At 37.7% G+C, this 15917-nt stretch overlaps 1 protein-coding gene across 1 annotated transcript in view; it reads right to left on the bottom strand.

Annotated features, from left to right (window-relative positions):
- PAPPA2 (pappalysin 2) overlaps positions 1 to 15917 on the bottom strand; it is a 280753-nt gene that overhangs the window by 171545 nt on the left and 93291 nt on the right. The window contains exon 3 of the mRNA XM_060009722.1: positions 14489 to 14634. Within this exon, the coding sequence (XP_059865705.1) occupies positions 14489 to 14634 (146 nt within the window). The remainder of the gene's footprint in view (positions 1 to 14488; positions 14635 to 15917) is intronic.

The raw sequence follows: 15917 nt of genomic DNA, 5'->3' as shown, positions 1-15917 counted from the left end.
CCCACCAACAGTGCAAGAGGGTTCCCTTTTCTCCACACCCTCTCCAGCATTTATAGTTTGTAGATTTTTTGATGATGGTCATTCTGACTGGTGTGAGGTGATACCTCATTGTAGTTTTGATCTGCATTTCTCTAACGATTAGTAATGTTGAGCATCCTTTCATGTGTTTGTTGGCAATCTGTATATCTTCTTTGGAGAAATGTCTACTTAGGTCTTCTGCCCATTTTTGGGCAAATATTTTATTCCATTCTGAGGGATGTCTTTTCATCTCGTTTATGGTTTCCTTTGCTGTGCAAAAGCTTTTAAGTTTCATTAGGTCCCATTTGTTGATTTTTGTTTTTATTTCCATTTCTCTAGGAGGTGGGCCTAAAAGGATCTTGCTGTGATTTAAATCATAGAGTGTTCTGCATATATTTTCCTCTAAGAGTTTTATAGTCTCTGGCCTTACATTTAGGTCTTTAATCCAATTTGAGTTCATTTTTGTGTATGGTGTTAGGGAGTGTTCTAATTTCATTCTTTTACATGTAGCTGTCCAGTTTTCCCAGCACCACTTATTGAAGAGGCTGTCTTTTCTCCATTGTATATTCTTGCCTCCTTTATCAAAGATAAGGTGACCATATGTGCTTGGATTTATCTCTGGGCTTTCTGTCCTGTTCCATTGATCTATATTTCTGTTTTTGTGCCAGTACCATACTGTCTTGATTACTGTAGCTTTGTAGTATAGTCTGACATCAGAGAGCCTGATTCCTCCAGCTGTGTTTTTCTTTCTCAAGATTGCTCCGGCTATTTGGGGTCTTATGTGTTTCCATACAAATTCTGAAATTTTTTGTTCTTGTTCTATGAAAAATGCCATTGGTAGATTGATACGGATTGCGCTGAATCGGTAGATTGCTTTGGGTATTATAGTCATTTTCACAATGTTGATTCTTCCAATCCAAGAACACGGTATATCTCTCCATCTGTTTGTATCATCTTTACTTTCTTGCATCAGTGTCTTATAGTTTTCTGCATACAGGTATTTTGTCTCCTTAGTTAGGTTTATTCCTAGGTATTTTATTCTTTTTGTTGCAATGGTAAATGGGAGTGTTTCCTTAATTTCTCTTTCAGATTTTTCATCATTCGTGTATATGAATGCAAGACATTTCTGTGCATTAATTTTGTATCCTGCAACTTTCCCCAATGCACTGATTAGCTCTAGTAGTTTTCTGGTAGCATCTTTAGGATTCTGTATGTATAGTATTGTGTCATCTGCAAACAGTGACAGTTGTATTTCTTCTTTTCCGATTTGGATTCATGTTATTTCTTTTTCTTCTCTGATTGCTGTGGCTAAAGCTTCCAAAACTGTGTTGAATAATAGTGGTGAGAGAGGGCCACCTTGCCTTGTTCCTAATCTTAGTGGAAATGGTTTCAGTTTTTCACCATTGAGAATGATGTTGGCTGTGGGACTGTCATAAATGGCCTTTATTATGTTGAGGTAAGTTCCCTCTATGCCTACTTTCTGGAGGCATTTTATCATCAATGGATGTTGAATTTTGTCAAAAGCTTTTTCTGCATCTATTGAGGTGATCATATGGTTTTCTCCTTCAATTTGTTAATATGGTTTATCACATTGATTGATTTGCGTATATTGAAGAGTCCTTGCATTCCTGGGATAAACTGCATTTGATCATGGTGTATGATCCTTTTAATGTGTTGTTGGATTCTGTTTGCTAGTATTTTGTTGAGGATTTTTGCATCTATGTTCATCAGTGATATTGGCCTGTAGTTTTATTTCTTTGTGACAGCTTTGTCTGGTCTTGGTATCAGGTTGATGGTGGCCTCATAGAATGAGTTTGCGAATGTTCCTCCCTCTGCTATAGTTTGGAAGAGTGTGAGAAGGATAGGTGTTAGCTCTTCTCTAAATGTTTGATAGAATTCACCTGTCAATATATCTGGTCCTGGGCTTTTGTTTGTTGGAAGATTTTTAATCACTGTCTCAATTTAAGTGCTTGTGATTGGTCCGTTTATATTTTCTATTTCTTCCTGCTTCAGTCTCAGAAGGTTGTGCTTTTCTAAGAATTTGCCTATTTCTTCCAGGTTGTCCATTTTATTGGCATATAATTGCTTGTAGTAATCCCTCATGATTCTTTGTATTTCTGCAGGGTCAGCTGTTACTTCTCCTTTATGTTTTCTAATTCTATTGATTTGAGTCTTCTCCCTTTTTTTTTCTTGATGAGTCTGGCTAATGGTTTATCAATTTTGTTTCTCTTCTCAAAGAGCCAGCTTTTGGTTTTATTGATCTTTGCTATCGTTTCCTTCATTTCTTTTTCATTTATTTCTGATCTGATCTTTCTGATTTCTTTTCTTCTGCCAAATTTGTGGTTCTTTTTGTTCTTCTTTTTCTAATTGCTTTAGCTGTAAGGTTAGGTTGTTTATCTGAGATTTTTCTTGTTTCTTGAGGTAGGATTGTATTACTCTAAACTCCCCTCTTAGAAATGCTTTTGCTGCATCGCATAGGTTTTGCGTTGTCGTTTTTTCATTGTCCTTTGTTTCTAGGTATTTTTTGATTTCCTCTTTGATTTCTTCAGTGATCTCTTTGTTATTTAGTAGTGTGTTGCTTAGCCTCCATGTATTTGTATTTTTTACAGAGTTTTTCTGTAATCGATATCTAGTCTCATAGTGTTGTGGTCGGAAAAGATACTTGATACAATTTCAATTTTCTTAAATTTACTGAGGCTTGATTTGTGACCCAAGACATGATCTATCCTGGAGAATGTTCCATAAGCACTTGAGAAGAAAGTGTATTCTGTTGTTTTTGGATGGAATGTCCTATAAATATCAATTAAGCCCATCTTGTTTAATGTGTCATTTAAAGCTTGTGTTTCCTTGTTTATTTTCATTTTGGATGATCTGTCCATTGATGAAAGTGGAGTGTTAAAGTCCCCCACTATGATTGTTTTACTGTCGATTTCCCCTTTTATGGCTGTTAGCATTTGCCTTATGTATTGAGTGCTCCTATGTTGGGTGCATAAATATTTATAATCATTATATCTTCTTCTTGGATTGATCCCTTGATCAATCCAAGATTGATCATTATGTCGTGTCCTTCTTTCTCTCTTGGAATAGTCTTTATTTTAAAGTCTATTTTTTGATGTTAGAATTGGCACTCCATCTTTCTTTTGATTTCCATTTGCATGGAATATCTTTTTCCATCCCCTCACTTTCAGTCTGTATGTGTCCCTAGGTCTGAAGTGGGTCTCTTGTAGACAGCATATATACAGGTTGTGCTTTTGTATCCATTCAGCCAGTCTATGTCTTTTGGTTGGAGCATTTAATCCATTTACATTTAAGGTAGTTATCCTTTATGTATGTTCCTATTACCATTTTCTTAACTGTTTTGGGCTTGTTATTGTAGGTCTTCTCCTACTCTTGTGTTTCCTGCATAGAGAAGTTCCTTTAGCATTTGTTGTAAAGCTGGTTTGGTGGTACTGAATTCTCTTAGCTTTTGCTTGTCTGTAAAGGTTTTAATTTCTCTGTCGAATCTGAATGAGTTCCTTGCTGAGTAGAGTAACTTTTGTTGTAGGTTTTTCCCTTTCATCACTTTAAATATGTCCTACCATTCCCGTCTGGCTTGCAGATTTTCTGCTGAAAGATCAGCTGTTAACCTTATGGGGATTCCCTTGTATGCTATTTGTTGCTTTCCCTTGCTGCTTTTAATATTTTTTCTTTGTATTTAATTTTTGATAGTTTGATTAATATGTGTCTTGGCGTGTTTCTCCTTGAATTAATCCTGTATGGGACTCTCTGTGCTTTCTGGACTTGATTGACTATTTCCTTTCCCATATTAAGGAAGTTTTCAACTATAATCTCTTCAAATACTCTCTCAGTCCCTTTCTTTTTCTCTTATTCTTCTGGGACCCCTATAATTCAAATGTTGGTGCATTTAATGTTGTCCCAGAGGTCTCTGAGACTGTCCTCAATTCTTTTCATTCTTTTTCTCTTTATTCTGCTCTGTGGTAGTTATTTCCACTATTTTATCTTTCAGGTCAATTATCCGTTCTTCTGCCTCAGTTATTATGCTATTGATTCCTTCTAGTGAACTTTTAATTTCATTTATTGTGTTGTTCATCATTGTTTGTTTGCTCTTTAGTTCTTCCAGGTCCTTCTTAAATGTTTCTTTTATTTTCTCCATTCCATTTCCAAGATTTTGGATCATCTTTACTATCATTACTCTGAATTCTTTTTCAGGTAAACTGCCTACTTCCTCTTCATTTGTTTGGTCTGGTGGGTTTTTACTTTGATCCTTCATCTGCTGTGTGTTTCTCTATTTTCTCATTTTGCTTAACTTACTGCCTTTGGGGTCTCCTTTTCTCAGGCTGCATGTTCGTAGTTCCCATTGTTTTTGGTGTCTGCCCGCAGTGGGTAAGGTTGGTTCAGTGGGTTGTGTAAGCTTCCTGGCGGAGGGGACTCGTGCCTGTGTTCTGGTGGATGAGGCTGGATCTTGTCTTTCTGGTGCAGAACTACATCCAGTGGTGTGTTTTGGGGTGTCTGTGAACTTAATATGATTTTAGGCAGCCTCTCTGCTAATGGGTGGGGTTGTAGTCCTGTCTTGCTAGTTATTTGGCATGGAGTATCCAGCACTGGAGCTTGCTGGTCGTTGAGTGGAGCTGGGTTTTAGCCTTGAGATGGAGATCTCTGGGAGACATGGGGCTGGGAGGTCTCTGGTGGTTCAATGTCCTGAACTCAGCACTCCCACCTCAGAGGCTCAGGCCTGAAACCTGGCTAGAGCACCAAGACCCTTTCAGCCACAGCAACAAAGAATGGAGGAGCGTTTTTGTGTGGTCTGCTAGTCTTCTACTAGTCCCTGATTTTCCAGTCCATTCAGGAAGCAGATTCCTGTTTTCATGTTGTATTGATTTTCTATTGCCATTGTTCTTTCAATGTCTCCTCAGCTACCCAGGGCTCAGCCACCTCACTCTTCTCGGCTGTGGTCCCTGGGGACTCAGAACTGCAATGTGGCCCAGCCTCCCACAGGGTTGGGGGAGGGACGGGGGTGGAGGCCCGCCCTAGGCCTGGCATCGGGGACAGGTGAACACCACTAGCCCTGCTCAAGCTATGGAAGAAGAACCTGCAATCTGGAGAAGAAGAACTGGCGTTCAGGCTGGACCACTCTGAAGCCAAGGCCACGTGGCACTTCCTCCTCATTAGATACTCCCAGTATCACATGGATGCCTCCCTCACTCCGGGCTTTCTAACACCTCCCATACCATGGGAGAAAAGTCATTTGATTAACGAAAACTGAAGATGTTATCACTGAGGCCTTGGAGACTTATGATGTACTCCTTTCCTTGTTTCTGGATGACGGTGGTGCTTCAAACACCCACAGCCTCATACTACAGAGTATAAACAGGAAAGATATTTTCTACAATTGATTTATCAATTCAGCATTTATTGAGCATCTATTCAGTGTCAGGTACTGTTCTGGGCACTAAAGATTCAATGATTACTAGGACATATTTTAAGAAAGGCGATCTTTCAAGGCATCACACACAAAGGTGATTATTCCACCTACTTATAAACGTATAAACCTATCTTTGGGCCACCCCAATTTCAGGGCATTTAGTTCATACCCTAGGATAATTTTTTCCGAAGTTTCAATATCCAGGAGTGTTCACTATGTTTGAAATTCCAAGGCACCTAAAATTACCCCATTTGCTGAATATTATCATCTGACAAATAATCTACAGTAGCAGCCAGTGAGTAATTCCAAGGAACAGTCCTCATCCTGTTCATGTCCTGTAGCCTGTCTCATTAATGATGCTCTAAGTCCTCATATGGACATGGTGTGCTCCAGTTTACATGTCCTGTTTATTCCCTGTCTTGGGGAAGAATCACTCCACTCTGGCATAGTGAAGAAGGGACAGAGTGGAGAGGAACAAAATTGCTTTGCTCTAGCCCAACCATTCAGTGATTTGTTGCACCAGAGTGTGCTTCCCTTTACCTCCTGTGGATTCTTCTACCTCTCCCACGCTGGCTCCTGCACCCATACTCCACAGAAACAATTGGGCTGAGATTAACAGAGACTTCCCACTTGCCAAATCAATGTCTATTTCTCACCCGCATTGTGCACAAATGTGTCACAATTGATGTAACACCCTAATCTCAATGTCAACTGTTTGGTTAGGAGGAAGTCCAGCTTTGTTCGGGTGAGGGGATCCCCTATAAAAGTTCTAGGTGAGGGAAGGATATCTCCCCTCAGAGCTCATGTCTGCTGCTTTTGTCTTCCCCTTACCCCCTCATGCAGCTATTGCTTTGCTTTCTGCCAGATGCTTGCCACATCTGCATCACCCCTGTGGTAGCTGTTCTCCAGTCCATCTGGCCCCATGACACCCACAGACCCTCGTCAGGCACTACCCGTCTCCCCCAAACTGCCAACAATCACTTATTCTTTCCTTCTGTGACTTATAAGGAGCCTCCCTTTGTTTCTTATAAGTTGCTTTACCATTGCAGGCAATTGGACACCTAAAAACACATTTTTTTTTTTTCCCCTAGAAAGCCAACATCTTTCTAGGGCACTGAAAATCTCTAGGATGGAGATGAAGTAGGTGGGAAGGTAAGGGCCCAACCAGCAACAGCAGCCATGGTATTTGGAACTTCTATTGCTGCTGCTGCTACTACTACGAATGGAGCTAATATTTATTGAAGCCCTACTATGTGCCAGGTAGTCTTCCTCATGCTTGTTATTCCCATTTTATATATGAGGTGACTTGCTCAAGATACATTTCTTCCTATCTTTCGGAAGCCATAGCCCACTCTATCACTCGAAGACATTTTTTTCCTCCGAGGGTCACATTATCTGGACTCCTTGGAAGATCCCATGTGTCTAAAGCCCCGTTGTGAGCCAGGTTCAAGTTCCCTCCCACAAAGTTCTTGGGTTCCATGTATTGAGGCATGTTGCTTATGATCTGATCAGGATCTCTGAATGTTCCTTGGCAGTACAGACATTCCCTAGAACAATTAAGGAAGATGGTTGGCTCAGAACACTCTGAAGTGCCTAACTTCTGTGCCAGAGAGTGACCGACTGTCCTCTCTAACCTGGCCAAGAAGCTCTTGTACGTACTTGTAGTAGCTTGTAGTAAGCTCTTGCAGTACTTGTACTGCATCCTCATCAGCATTTCTAACTGCTTCACCACTCTGAAGCAGTCATATTTGTGGGCCAGAAGGGACTTTCTCAAACCCCTCTCTCCTTTGTTGTCTGGTACACGCCTGAATCCTGCTCCTCCTTCTGCTTTTGTGGAAGTGCCTTTCATGGTCAAATTTGTAGAGATCCCAAATTCAACACCTCCAAAGCCAAACTGCCTCCCCTTTGCTCCTGCTTTTTCTATATTTTCTACCTTGGCACCATCATCCCCTCAATCAAACAGAACTCTTTTCTCCCCCATCTACTTATTTATGTGAACAAAGTTTCTCAGTACTTAGAGCTATAAAAGAAAAAAAAAGCAATATAAATGATGCTAAATCCTGTCTTATTATAGCAATAAATACTCTTCATCCACTGACACAAGAACTAATCTGGGAGAGAAAAGCCACTCTTGGCTCATTAAATATGCATTTTCCACTTTGTTTACTAGTCATTAATCAACATTTTAAAATATTGTTTTGATCAATTTTGGACAAGGAATCATTTCAAAAGCTAACTCAATTGAGAACAAATTTTTAGCATGTTATAACTTATGATCAATATCAATGTTAATATACTGCTTGTGATATTGTATTACAGATTTGCAAGGTACTACCACCAGAGGAAAATGGGTAAAGGATATGTGGAATCTCTTTGTACTATTTCTTACAACTATATGTGAATATTTAATGATCTCAAAATAAAAACTTTAATTAAAAATATCACAAAATGTTTATGTTTTTATTCAAAATATGTTTTTAGCAGAAAAATAGGTGACTAACTAAAGACTTTGAAAAAAGTATATTTATATGTTACATTAGTATAAAGTTCTATAGGAGCAATGAAATGGAAATAAATTCAAAGAGAAAAAAGGAGCAATGAATAATTTCTCAATGTTAAAAAAGTGCATGGCCATGAGTTTTTTTAATGAATGATTATCAAATTATTATGTTACCAAAGATACATTTAGAAGAGTAGATTTAAAATGTATTTTTAAATGTCAATAATTTAAAATAATATGCCAGAAATTATATTCTTTGCTATAATTTAAACTTATGGTTAAATTTTTAGGTGTTACTCTTAAAATCGATGAAGTGGTACAGAGTTTTTCAAAAGTCTTTTAGGAGGTACAAGAGAGCAAGAATAAGTTTGAAGAGCTCTGCTCTAGCCATTCCAAGGACATTCCACTTCTAAGCAAGTCTAGGTTTTTAACAGTCTAAACCTTGGCATTTACCATTTCTTTCACTATGGAATGCCCTCTCATTGTCTGCCAAGCAAACTCCTGCTCATCTTTCAACTCTCCCCTCAAGCCTCAGCTCCTCTGGGAACTCTTCTCTTCTTCCCTGATGTTTTCAGCACAATCAGGCACTTTCTCATCATGTTCCTACTTGACCTCCTGTGTGGCAACATCGTGTAGTATTGTAAGTGTGTATTTGCATGTCTGTATCCCAGGTGTGCTGTGCAAACCTTTACGGTGGACTTCTTTTAATTATTCTATCTCTGATATTGCCATGAAATAGATTCAACAGTTTTTCTTTGAATGAATGAATAAATAATTATGATATTAATGGTTTATAAAAGGTCTGGTTTACCACTAATTTAAGTCTTCTGCCTTTGAAGATATGTTTTCAGTTTAAGTGCTGTATACTAAGGTTAAAGATACTCAAACAACTGAGCTCAAGGGGATCTCATTTATCCATTTACTTTACTTATAAAAAATTCTGCCCTGCATTACCACAACATTAAAAGTACAAAATCATGCTAAAGGCCAGAAATGGTGTTGATGGACCACAGATTACCTTGGTCTTTCCTCATAGTGACTTAAGCCATTTGTAGTCAGAAACTGGATTCAGCCTTAAAAATAGCGTACTTATCTGCCAGGTCACTCAGCTGACCCTCAAAATACAGGGTCTTGAATGTTGACACAGATAATCTTATCTTGAGTCTCGAAAAGACTCTGTTTAGAAAATCCTAAATGTCTTCCTCTATCATGTTATGCCAGCTGTCTGTACTACTCTACACCCGATTTAGGTCAATATGATTCCTTTGTTCAATCACAGTTATGACTGAACAAGAAAAAATAAATAATAACATGAGAAGTTTCATATTGAGTCAGATTTTCAGCTAGTCTTCTACTTCTTAAATGCACATTAAGAAACATGTTGTAGGGGAACTAGTTATTCCTAAAAGTTTTAAGAATAAAATATAAATATCCCTAGCTTCTTTTGCAATTCATTATGAGTCAGTGACTCATGAGATAATTTAAATATTTCTTGAAACTATTTAAATTTAATACCTTCACTCATTTATTCAGTCATCCCTTCAATCAGTGAGCATTCAAAGAGCACCTGCTATATGTGAAGTGTTCTGCTCATGCAAAGAGGCCACAGACCTTATTTAGATGTCACCAGTTTTTGCATGCAAGCTTGTGCATGTGTGTGTATGTGTGCACATGCAAGTGTGTGTTTGTGTGTAGTTCTATGCAATTTTATCACATGTATGTATACCTTTGTGTAACTACCACTAAGATTTCTCCTCTATTATCCTTTAAGTCACTCCACACACATACCCCTCTCCCCACCACCCCTCACCCCATTCCTAACTCCTAGCAACGACTAATTTGTCCTCTATCTCTGTTGGGTTTTTTTTTTTAATTTTGAGAATACCACATAAAATTTTGAGACTACGACACTAAATCATAAGCGTGCAACTTGTGAGATTTTTTTTCCACTCCATAGAATATCCTTGACATCCAACTAAGTTGTTCCACGTATTAATACTTTGTTTCTTTTTATTGCTGTGTGATATTCTATTGTGTAGATGTATCACAGTTTGCTTAAGCAGTTAGCACCGAAGAACACTTTATCATTTCCAGTTTGGAGCTATTACAAATAAAGCTGGATTTCGAGTAGTCATTTCTCTGGGATAAGTGTCCAACAGTCCAACTGCTGGGTCATATGGTAAGTGTATGTTTAATTTTATAAGAAATTGCTAAAGTGTTCTCCAGAGTGGCTGTGCCATTTTACTTTCCCATCAGCAATATATGCAATATCCAGTTTCTCTGCATCCTCATCAGCATTTTGTATTGTTACTATTTTTTTTTAGCTCTACTAATAAGTATAGTGATACCTCATTGTGGTTTTAATTTGCTTTTCCCTAATGGTTAATGATACTGAATATCTTTTCATGTGCTTATTTTCCATCTGTATACTCTCTTTGGTAAAATGTCTGTGTTTTTGTCTGTTTTCTAACTGGAATATTCGTTTGTTTTACTATTGTTTTGAAAGTTCTTAATATATTCTAGATATAAATCCTTTGCGAGATGCGTGGTTTGCAAATACTTTCTCTAAGACTGCCATTTCCTTGTTCATCTTTTTTTTTTTTTTTTTTTTGCGGTACGCGGGCCTCTCACTGCTGTGGCCTCTCCCATTGCGGAGCACGGGCTCCGGACGCACAGGCTCAGCGGCCATGGCTCACGGGCCCAGCTGCTCCGCGGCATGTGGGATCCTCCCAGACCGGGGCACGAACCCGTGTCCCCTGCATCGGCAGGCAGACTCTCAACCACTGCACCACCAGGGAAGCCCTCCTTGTTCATCTTAACAGAGTGTTTCTCAGAGAAAAAGTTTTAATTTTGATTAAGTCCAATTTATCAGTTTTCATTTTTATGGACTATGCTTTGGGTGTCATATATAAGCACTCTTCGCCTAGTCTTGCCCTGAAGATTTTCTCTTATGTTTTCTTTTGAAAGTTATACAGTTTTACTTTTTATATTTAAGTCTATGATCTATTTTGAGTTAATTCTTATATAATATAAGGTGTATATAAGCTATCTAAAATTAATAAATCAGTATTTTTTCCAGATACTGGTGTAGAAGGGCCCTTAAATTATATAATTTTATTTACTTCTTGTCTTTCGTGCCATTGTCATCATATTTTAACTCTACATATATTTTAAGCCAAAAAGACATTGTTATTACTTTTAATATTTTTATCCTTTCTAGTGTGATTCATTTCTTTTTGCATGCCTCTGTTTCCTTTTGGAGTCATTTTCTTTCTGTTTGGATAGCTTTCTTCTTCAGTATTTATTTTACTGCTGGTTTTAAATTATCTAAGTTTTTATCTGAAAATATGTTTAATTTTTCTTCATTTTAAAAGATTTTTGTTGAACATAGTATTATAAATTGGCAATAATTCTCTTTTAGCATTTTAAAAAATATATCAATCTATTGTCTTCTGACTTCCATAGTTTCTGTTGAAAGGTCAGCCTGTCAATCTTATTGTTGCTCCTTTTAAAGTAACATAACTTTTTTCTCTGGCGACTTTTGAGGTTTTTCAGCACTTTTGTTATAATGAATCTAGTTGTGATTTTCTTTCTATTTATCCTTCTTGGGGTTTGTAAAACATTTTGAATCTGTGGTTTAATATTTTTTGTCACCCTGAAAAATTCTCAGCAGCCATCTCTGGTATTATTTCTGCCCTGATATCCTTCTCCTCTTCTTCTAGAACTCCAATTTACGTTAGGAATTTTTCATCAGATCTCAAATGTCCCAAGTTGTTTTCTATATTTTTCCATCACTTTTTCTCTCTGAGCTTCAATATGTATGTTTTCTACAGTTTTCTAGTTCATTAAACCTTTCTCCTGCTCATAAACCAATCTACTAATTTCTTAATTTCAGTTACTGTATTTTTGTCCTAAAATTTCCATTTGATTCATTAATATAGATTCTAGTTTTCTAAAGACACTCTTCACCTTTTTATCTATTTTTGAGCATATTAATCACAATTATCTTAAGCCAATATTCAGTAACTCCAATATATGGATAATCTGTGGGTCTGCGTTTATTTAGTGATTATTTGTTTCTTTGTTTAGTTTAGTTTACCATCATTTGGTCTTATCTCTGGCATAACTGGTAATTTTTTTTTTTTTTTTTTTTTTTTTTACTGATTTCTGGCCACTGTGCATGAAAACTTGTAGAGGCTTTTGATGATATTGTCTTCCTCCAGAGCATATTTAATTTTCTTTTGTTAAGCAGTTAAATATAGGCAGATGACCTTCCTCCAAACAGGGATTTAAGAGTGTTTCAGGCTGAATTTTAGGCTTTGTGTAAGCTAGGCTGTTTATATTTTCCCTCACACATAGGGTATCTCAAAGCCCCTCCTTGATAGGACCTCAACTTCATTTTTTTTGTCCCCTCCACTATGAGATTCCTGAAATCACTGTTCAGCTTTTTAATCGTTAGCAGTTATTTTATACTTGTTTTATGGCCACTGGCCCTGAGCATGCATAGTTTAGTAATTAGAAAAATCTTCAAATAATGAGCAGACTATCAGGCTCATTTTTTTTCATGATTTCTATCTTTCTGGAAGCTTGGTCCCTCAAGTCTGGATGCCTTAGAAGGCCTGACCTTTAATTTTTGTCTCCTCAGTAGTGAGAAGCAAGCTTTAGGCTGCTTCTCTCTGCTCTGCCTCTACTACTTTCACTGAGATTTTGGCAATTTCCCTAAAGGAGAAAAAAATCTGAGTTATATGTAGAGCTCATTTCAATGCATTTTTCTCCACACTGGGATTGGGTCCCTCAAAACCTCGTTGTCTTGGCTGATGTCTGATGTCTTCAAATAGTTAATTTTTGGAGGGGTGTTATTTTATCCACTTTTATAGTTAAATGAATCTTGTCAATGGCCTAGTGCCAACAAAGTTAGAAAAATATTCAGGGCTCTGTTCCCAGTCCAATAATTCTTATCAAGAGGCCAAGATTTGTCTCCATAATGGCCAGGAAGATCATTTTTTTAGGTTTTTTGAACAAGTAGATTCAGTACTCAATGATAGACCTAGGATTCATAGAAACAATTGCTGGGTAAACCTAGCTGTCATATATACCGAAAAGGTAACCTTTGGTGAATCAGGTATGAACCAATTTGGAGGTAATTTCTTACCGTGTTACATGCTCCTCTGCTAGTATTGTTTTTCATGAGGATAATTCAAGATACTCAAACTCACTGCTAAATGAATTATTGGAATATAACCTTCTAGCCCACTTTGTTGCTACTTTGAAGACCAGAATGACTCACATTAGCTTTCACCTGGAAAGCTCCACTCATCTCACAAATTTCTGACTTCTAATATACTGAGAACTGAAAATACAAAATTTAGTGATAAAAGGACTGCAGAGCCTTAAAACTGTATCAGATACTATAGAGCCACTGAAATCCAGCATAATAACAAAGCATTCAGTTTGGATCACCACAGGTTTAACTTTTCATTGTCTCCTCCTTTGCTTGAGATATATAACCCTTCTGGATGTTGACCTGATTCACTACAAGGATTTTTATGTTCTGGTTTCCTCTTGAACAGCCACAACATTTTTTCACCTATTGCTAACCTACTGCTCATCATTTTCCTTCTCCAATTGTTTGGACACTTGCTCATATTTTATTTGAGTATCATTTCAATACTCTGGACTCCACTTCACAATGACCCATCATACATGGGTTTGACATATACAGTATTATGTGATGTTTATTCAGTTTATTTCTCTCTGCTTTGTATTTGACTATTAAGAAGGTTAATTTTGCATAATCTCTTTTAAATCACTCATAAAATGGTTTCTGGTCTCTTTCAAGCATTCTCTTTCCAACATGAAAAATTCCTCTCAATTATGGTAATTCAGTTTTAAAGTAAGTTTTGGTAGAATCCTATACAAGACTCTTTGAAAGTATATACAAATTATATTGAATAATTACTCTTCATCCACATAAACTGATTTAATGATTCTATTGATTGGTCAGTAATATTTCCTTTATAATAATGATAAGATATTGTAATAAAAGGAATTATCTTTCTTAAGCATGCAGTAGTTCCACTCAGTATTAAGGTGTCACCTTTTTCCTAGGTAAGCAGACAAGCTCCCCACCTGTTTTAATTTCCCAGAATCTCCTCAGGATTCCAATCCATGCAAGAAGCCCAGCAATCTTCTGGCTCAGTGTTTACTGCAAACCAGGTTTCATAGTCTAGCCACCTTCTTGCTAGTTTCCCCCTTGAGGCTCTCCAAGACATAAAATGGATCTTATTCCATGTCAGCAATTTATTAACGTCTAGATTATAGATTCGGTCTAGGACATTCTGAGTTTTTGCCACTGTTTGCTCTAATACATCTTACCTGTCTGCACTGAAACATTTTGAGAGATTCTCCCAAAAGCTATTCTCAGCCCAAAGCAGCTAATTCATTAAGTAAATTTATTTTTCTCTCTGTTTTTTCCCCAAGTGCACTTTCATGGATTCCCTTCCAATCTCCTCATTTTTCCTACTATAGTTGGTCTTCACTTTACTTACCCAGGTGACTGATGGCTTCCTTGTCCCAAGGCCAGGTGGCAGCACCTGCAAGGTCTTCCCGCACTGAGCTGGCAAAGTAGACGTTGAGGAAGTGAGTGCTGTTGAGCTGCAGTGCCTCTTTCAGCTCCTTCACACTCATGTATGCCCTGAAGAGCACGTAAGAGGAGGAAATGTCACACCAAAGGATCAGTCCGTAGAGAACAGTAGAACCAGACCTAATCAGACTCTGACTCTCCCAACCAGCATTGCTTTTTAGAGGAGAGGAGCAGAGAGGGCAAGACCAGGTGTTATGAAGCTCTCAAAAATGCACTAATACACATTTAGGATACTTATTCCAAGATAAATAATATCCTACCTTTTTAGCACCACAATATTTATATGCATAGTCAGTATTTGACATCATACTCAATTCTCCACTCTACACCCAGATTATTTCTTCAAGATAAATCCAATAATACCCTTAACTCTATACCCTGAGAGTTATCCCCACCCCCACCCCAGCCCACGGTGAAGAAGGCCTTTCAACTCTCAGTCCCTGGTTCTTTCCATCACACTGCATGATCATTATTATGATAAGAAGACCGATTGAATCTCTATTTCAGTATATGCTTGCTTCAGGCCTATTTTTAAAGGTAAATAGTGGCCAGAAAATATAAAGTAAAACAGGAAAAAAAGAGATGAGTTATAGGTAGGAGAGGATATCATAAGCTACTGCAAAGAATGTTAATTTTATATATATTTCTCTTTCTAGTACCTTAATCCATAGACTCTCTACCCCTACTCCGACTACCTTGTGATACTCACCAAGTATCTCTATTGGTGGCCTTCACAGCACTAGGTAATATTATGTTTGAACTTATTCACAGACTTAAAGGTCTATTAAAATCACATGCCCCATGGCCCATAAAAAAGGGAAACAAGCATTTGATCTTTCTTTAAGCTCATATATAGTCAAAGACCTTCATCTTCCTGGCATCAGTGAAACTTAAAACTTTACTATGGGCAAACAGAGCCTCATCATACTCCATGAAGAACTATTTTAAGAAAGAACAACTAAACCAGAACCCAGTGGCCCCTTGGATTCACTGGATGCTTCCTACAGTGGCCATGGGAATGCCACTCCAAAGATAGGAATGATCCTATCACAGCTTCAACTGTGCAGACAGCTCTCTCAACACAGTTGAAATTTCCTTTATAGATTCATGCTTTATTCTTGCTATTCTGGTAGACAAGTTGCAGACACTGAAATCTCTCAACCCAGAAGCTCAGGCTAGAAGAGCATGACCCTTCTTCTTCCGTTCACTCTGCCTCCCAACTACACTGTTGATGCCATCTATTTAATCCACATGTAGGATATACTGGCGAGGAGTACTCAAGAAATAGAGATCCCAAAGGAGACTGTGTTTATGTTCTTTGGCACAGAACCAAA

Source organism: Delphinus delphis, chromosome 1 (genome assembly GCF_949987515.2).
Source record: "Delphinus delphis chromosome 1, mDelDel1.2, whole genome shotgun sequence".
In the NCBI taxonomy this organism is placed as follows: Eukaryota; Metazoa; Chordata; class Mammalia; order Artiodactyla; family Delphinidae; genus Delphinus; species Delphinus delphis.
The sequence above is the reverse complement of the archived record's forward strand: the minus strand, read 5'-3'. Positions and strand labels throughout refer to the sequence as shown.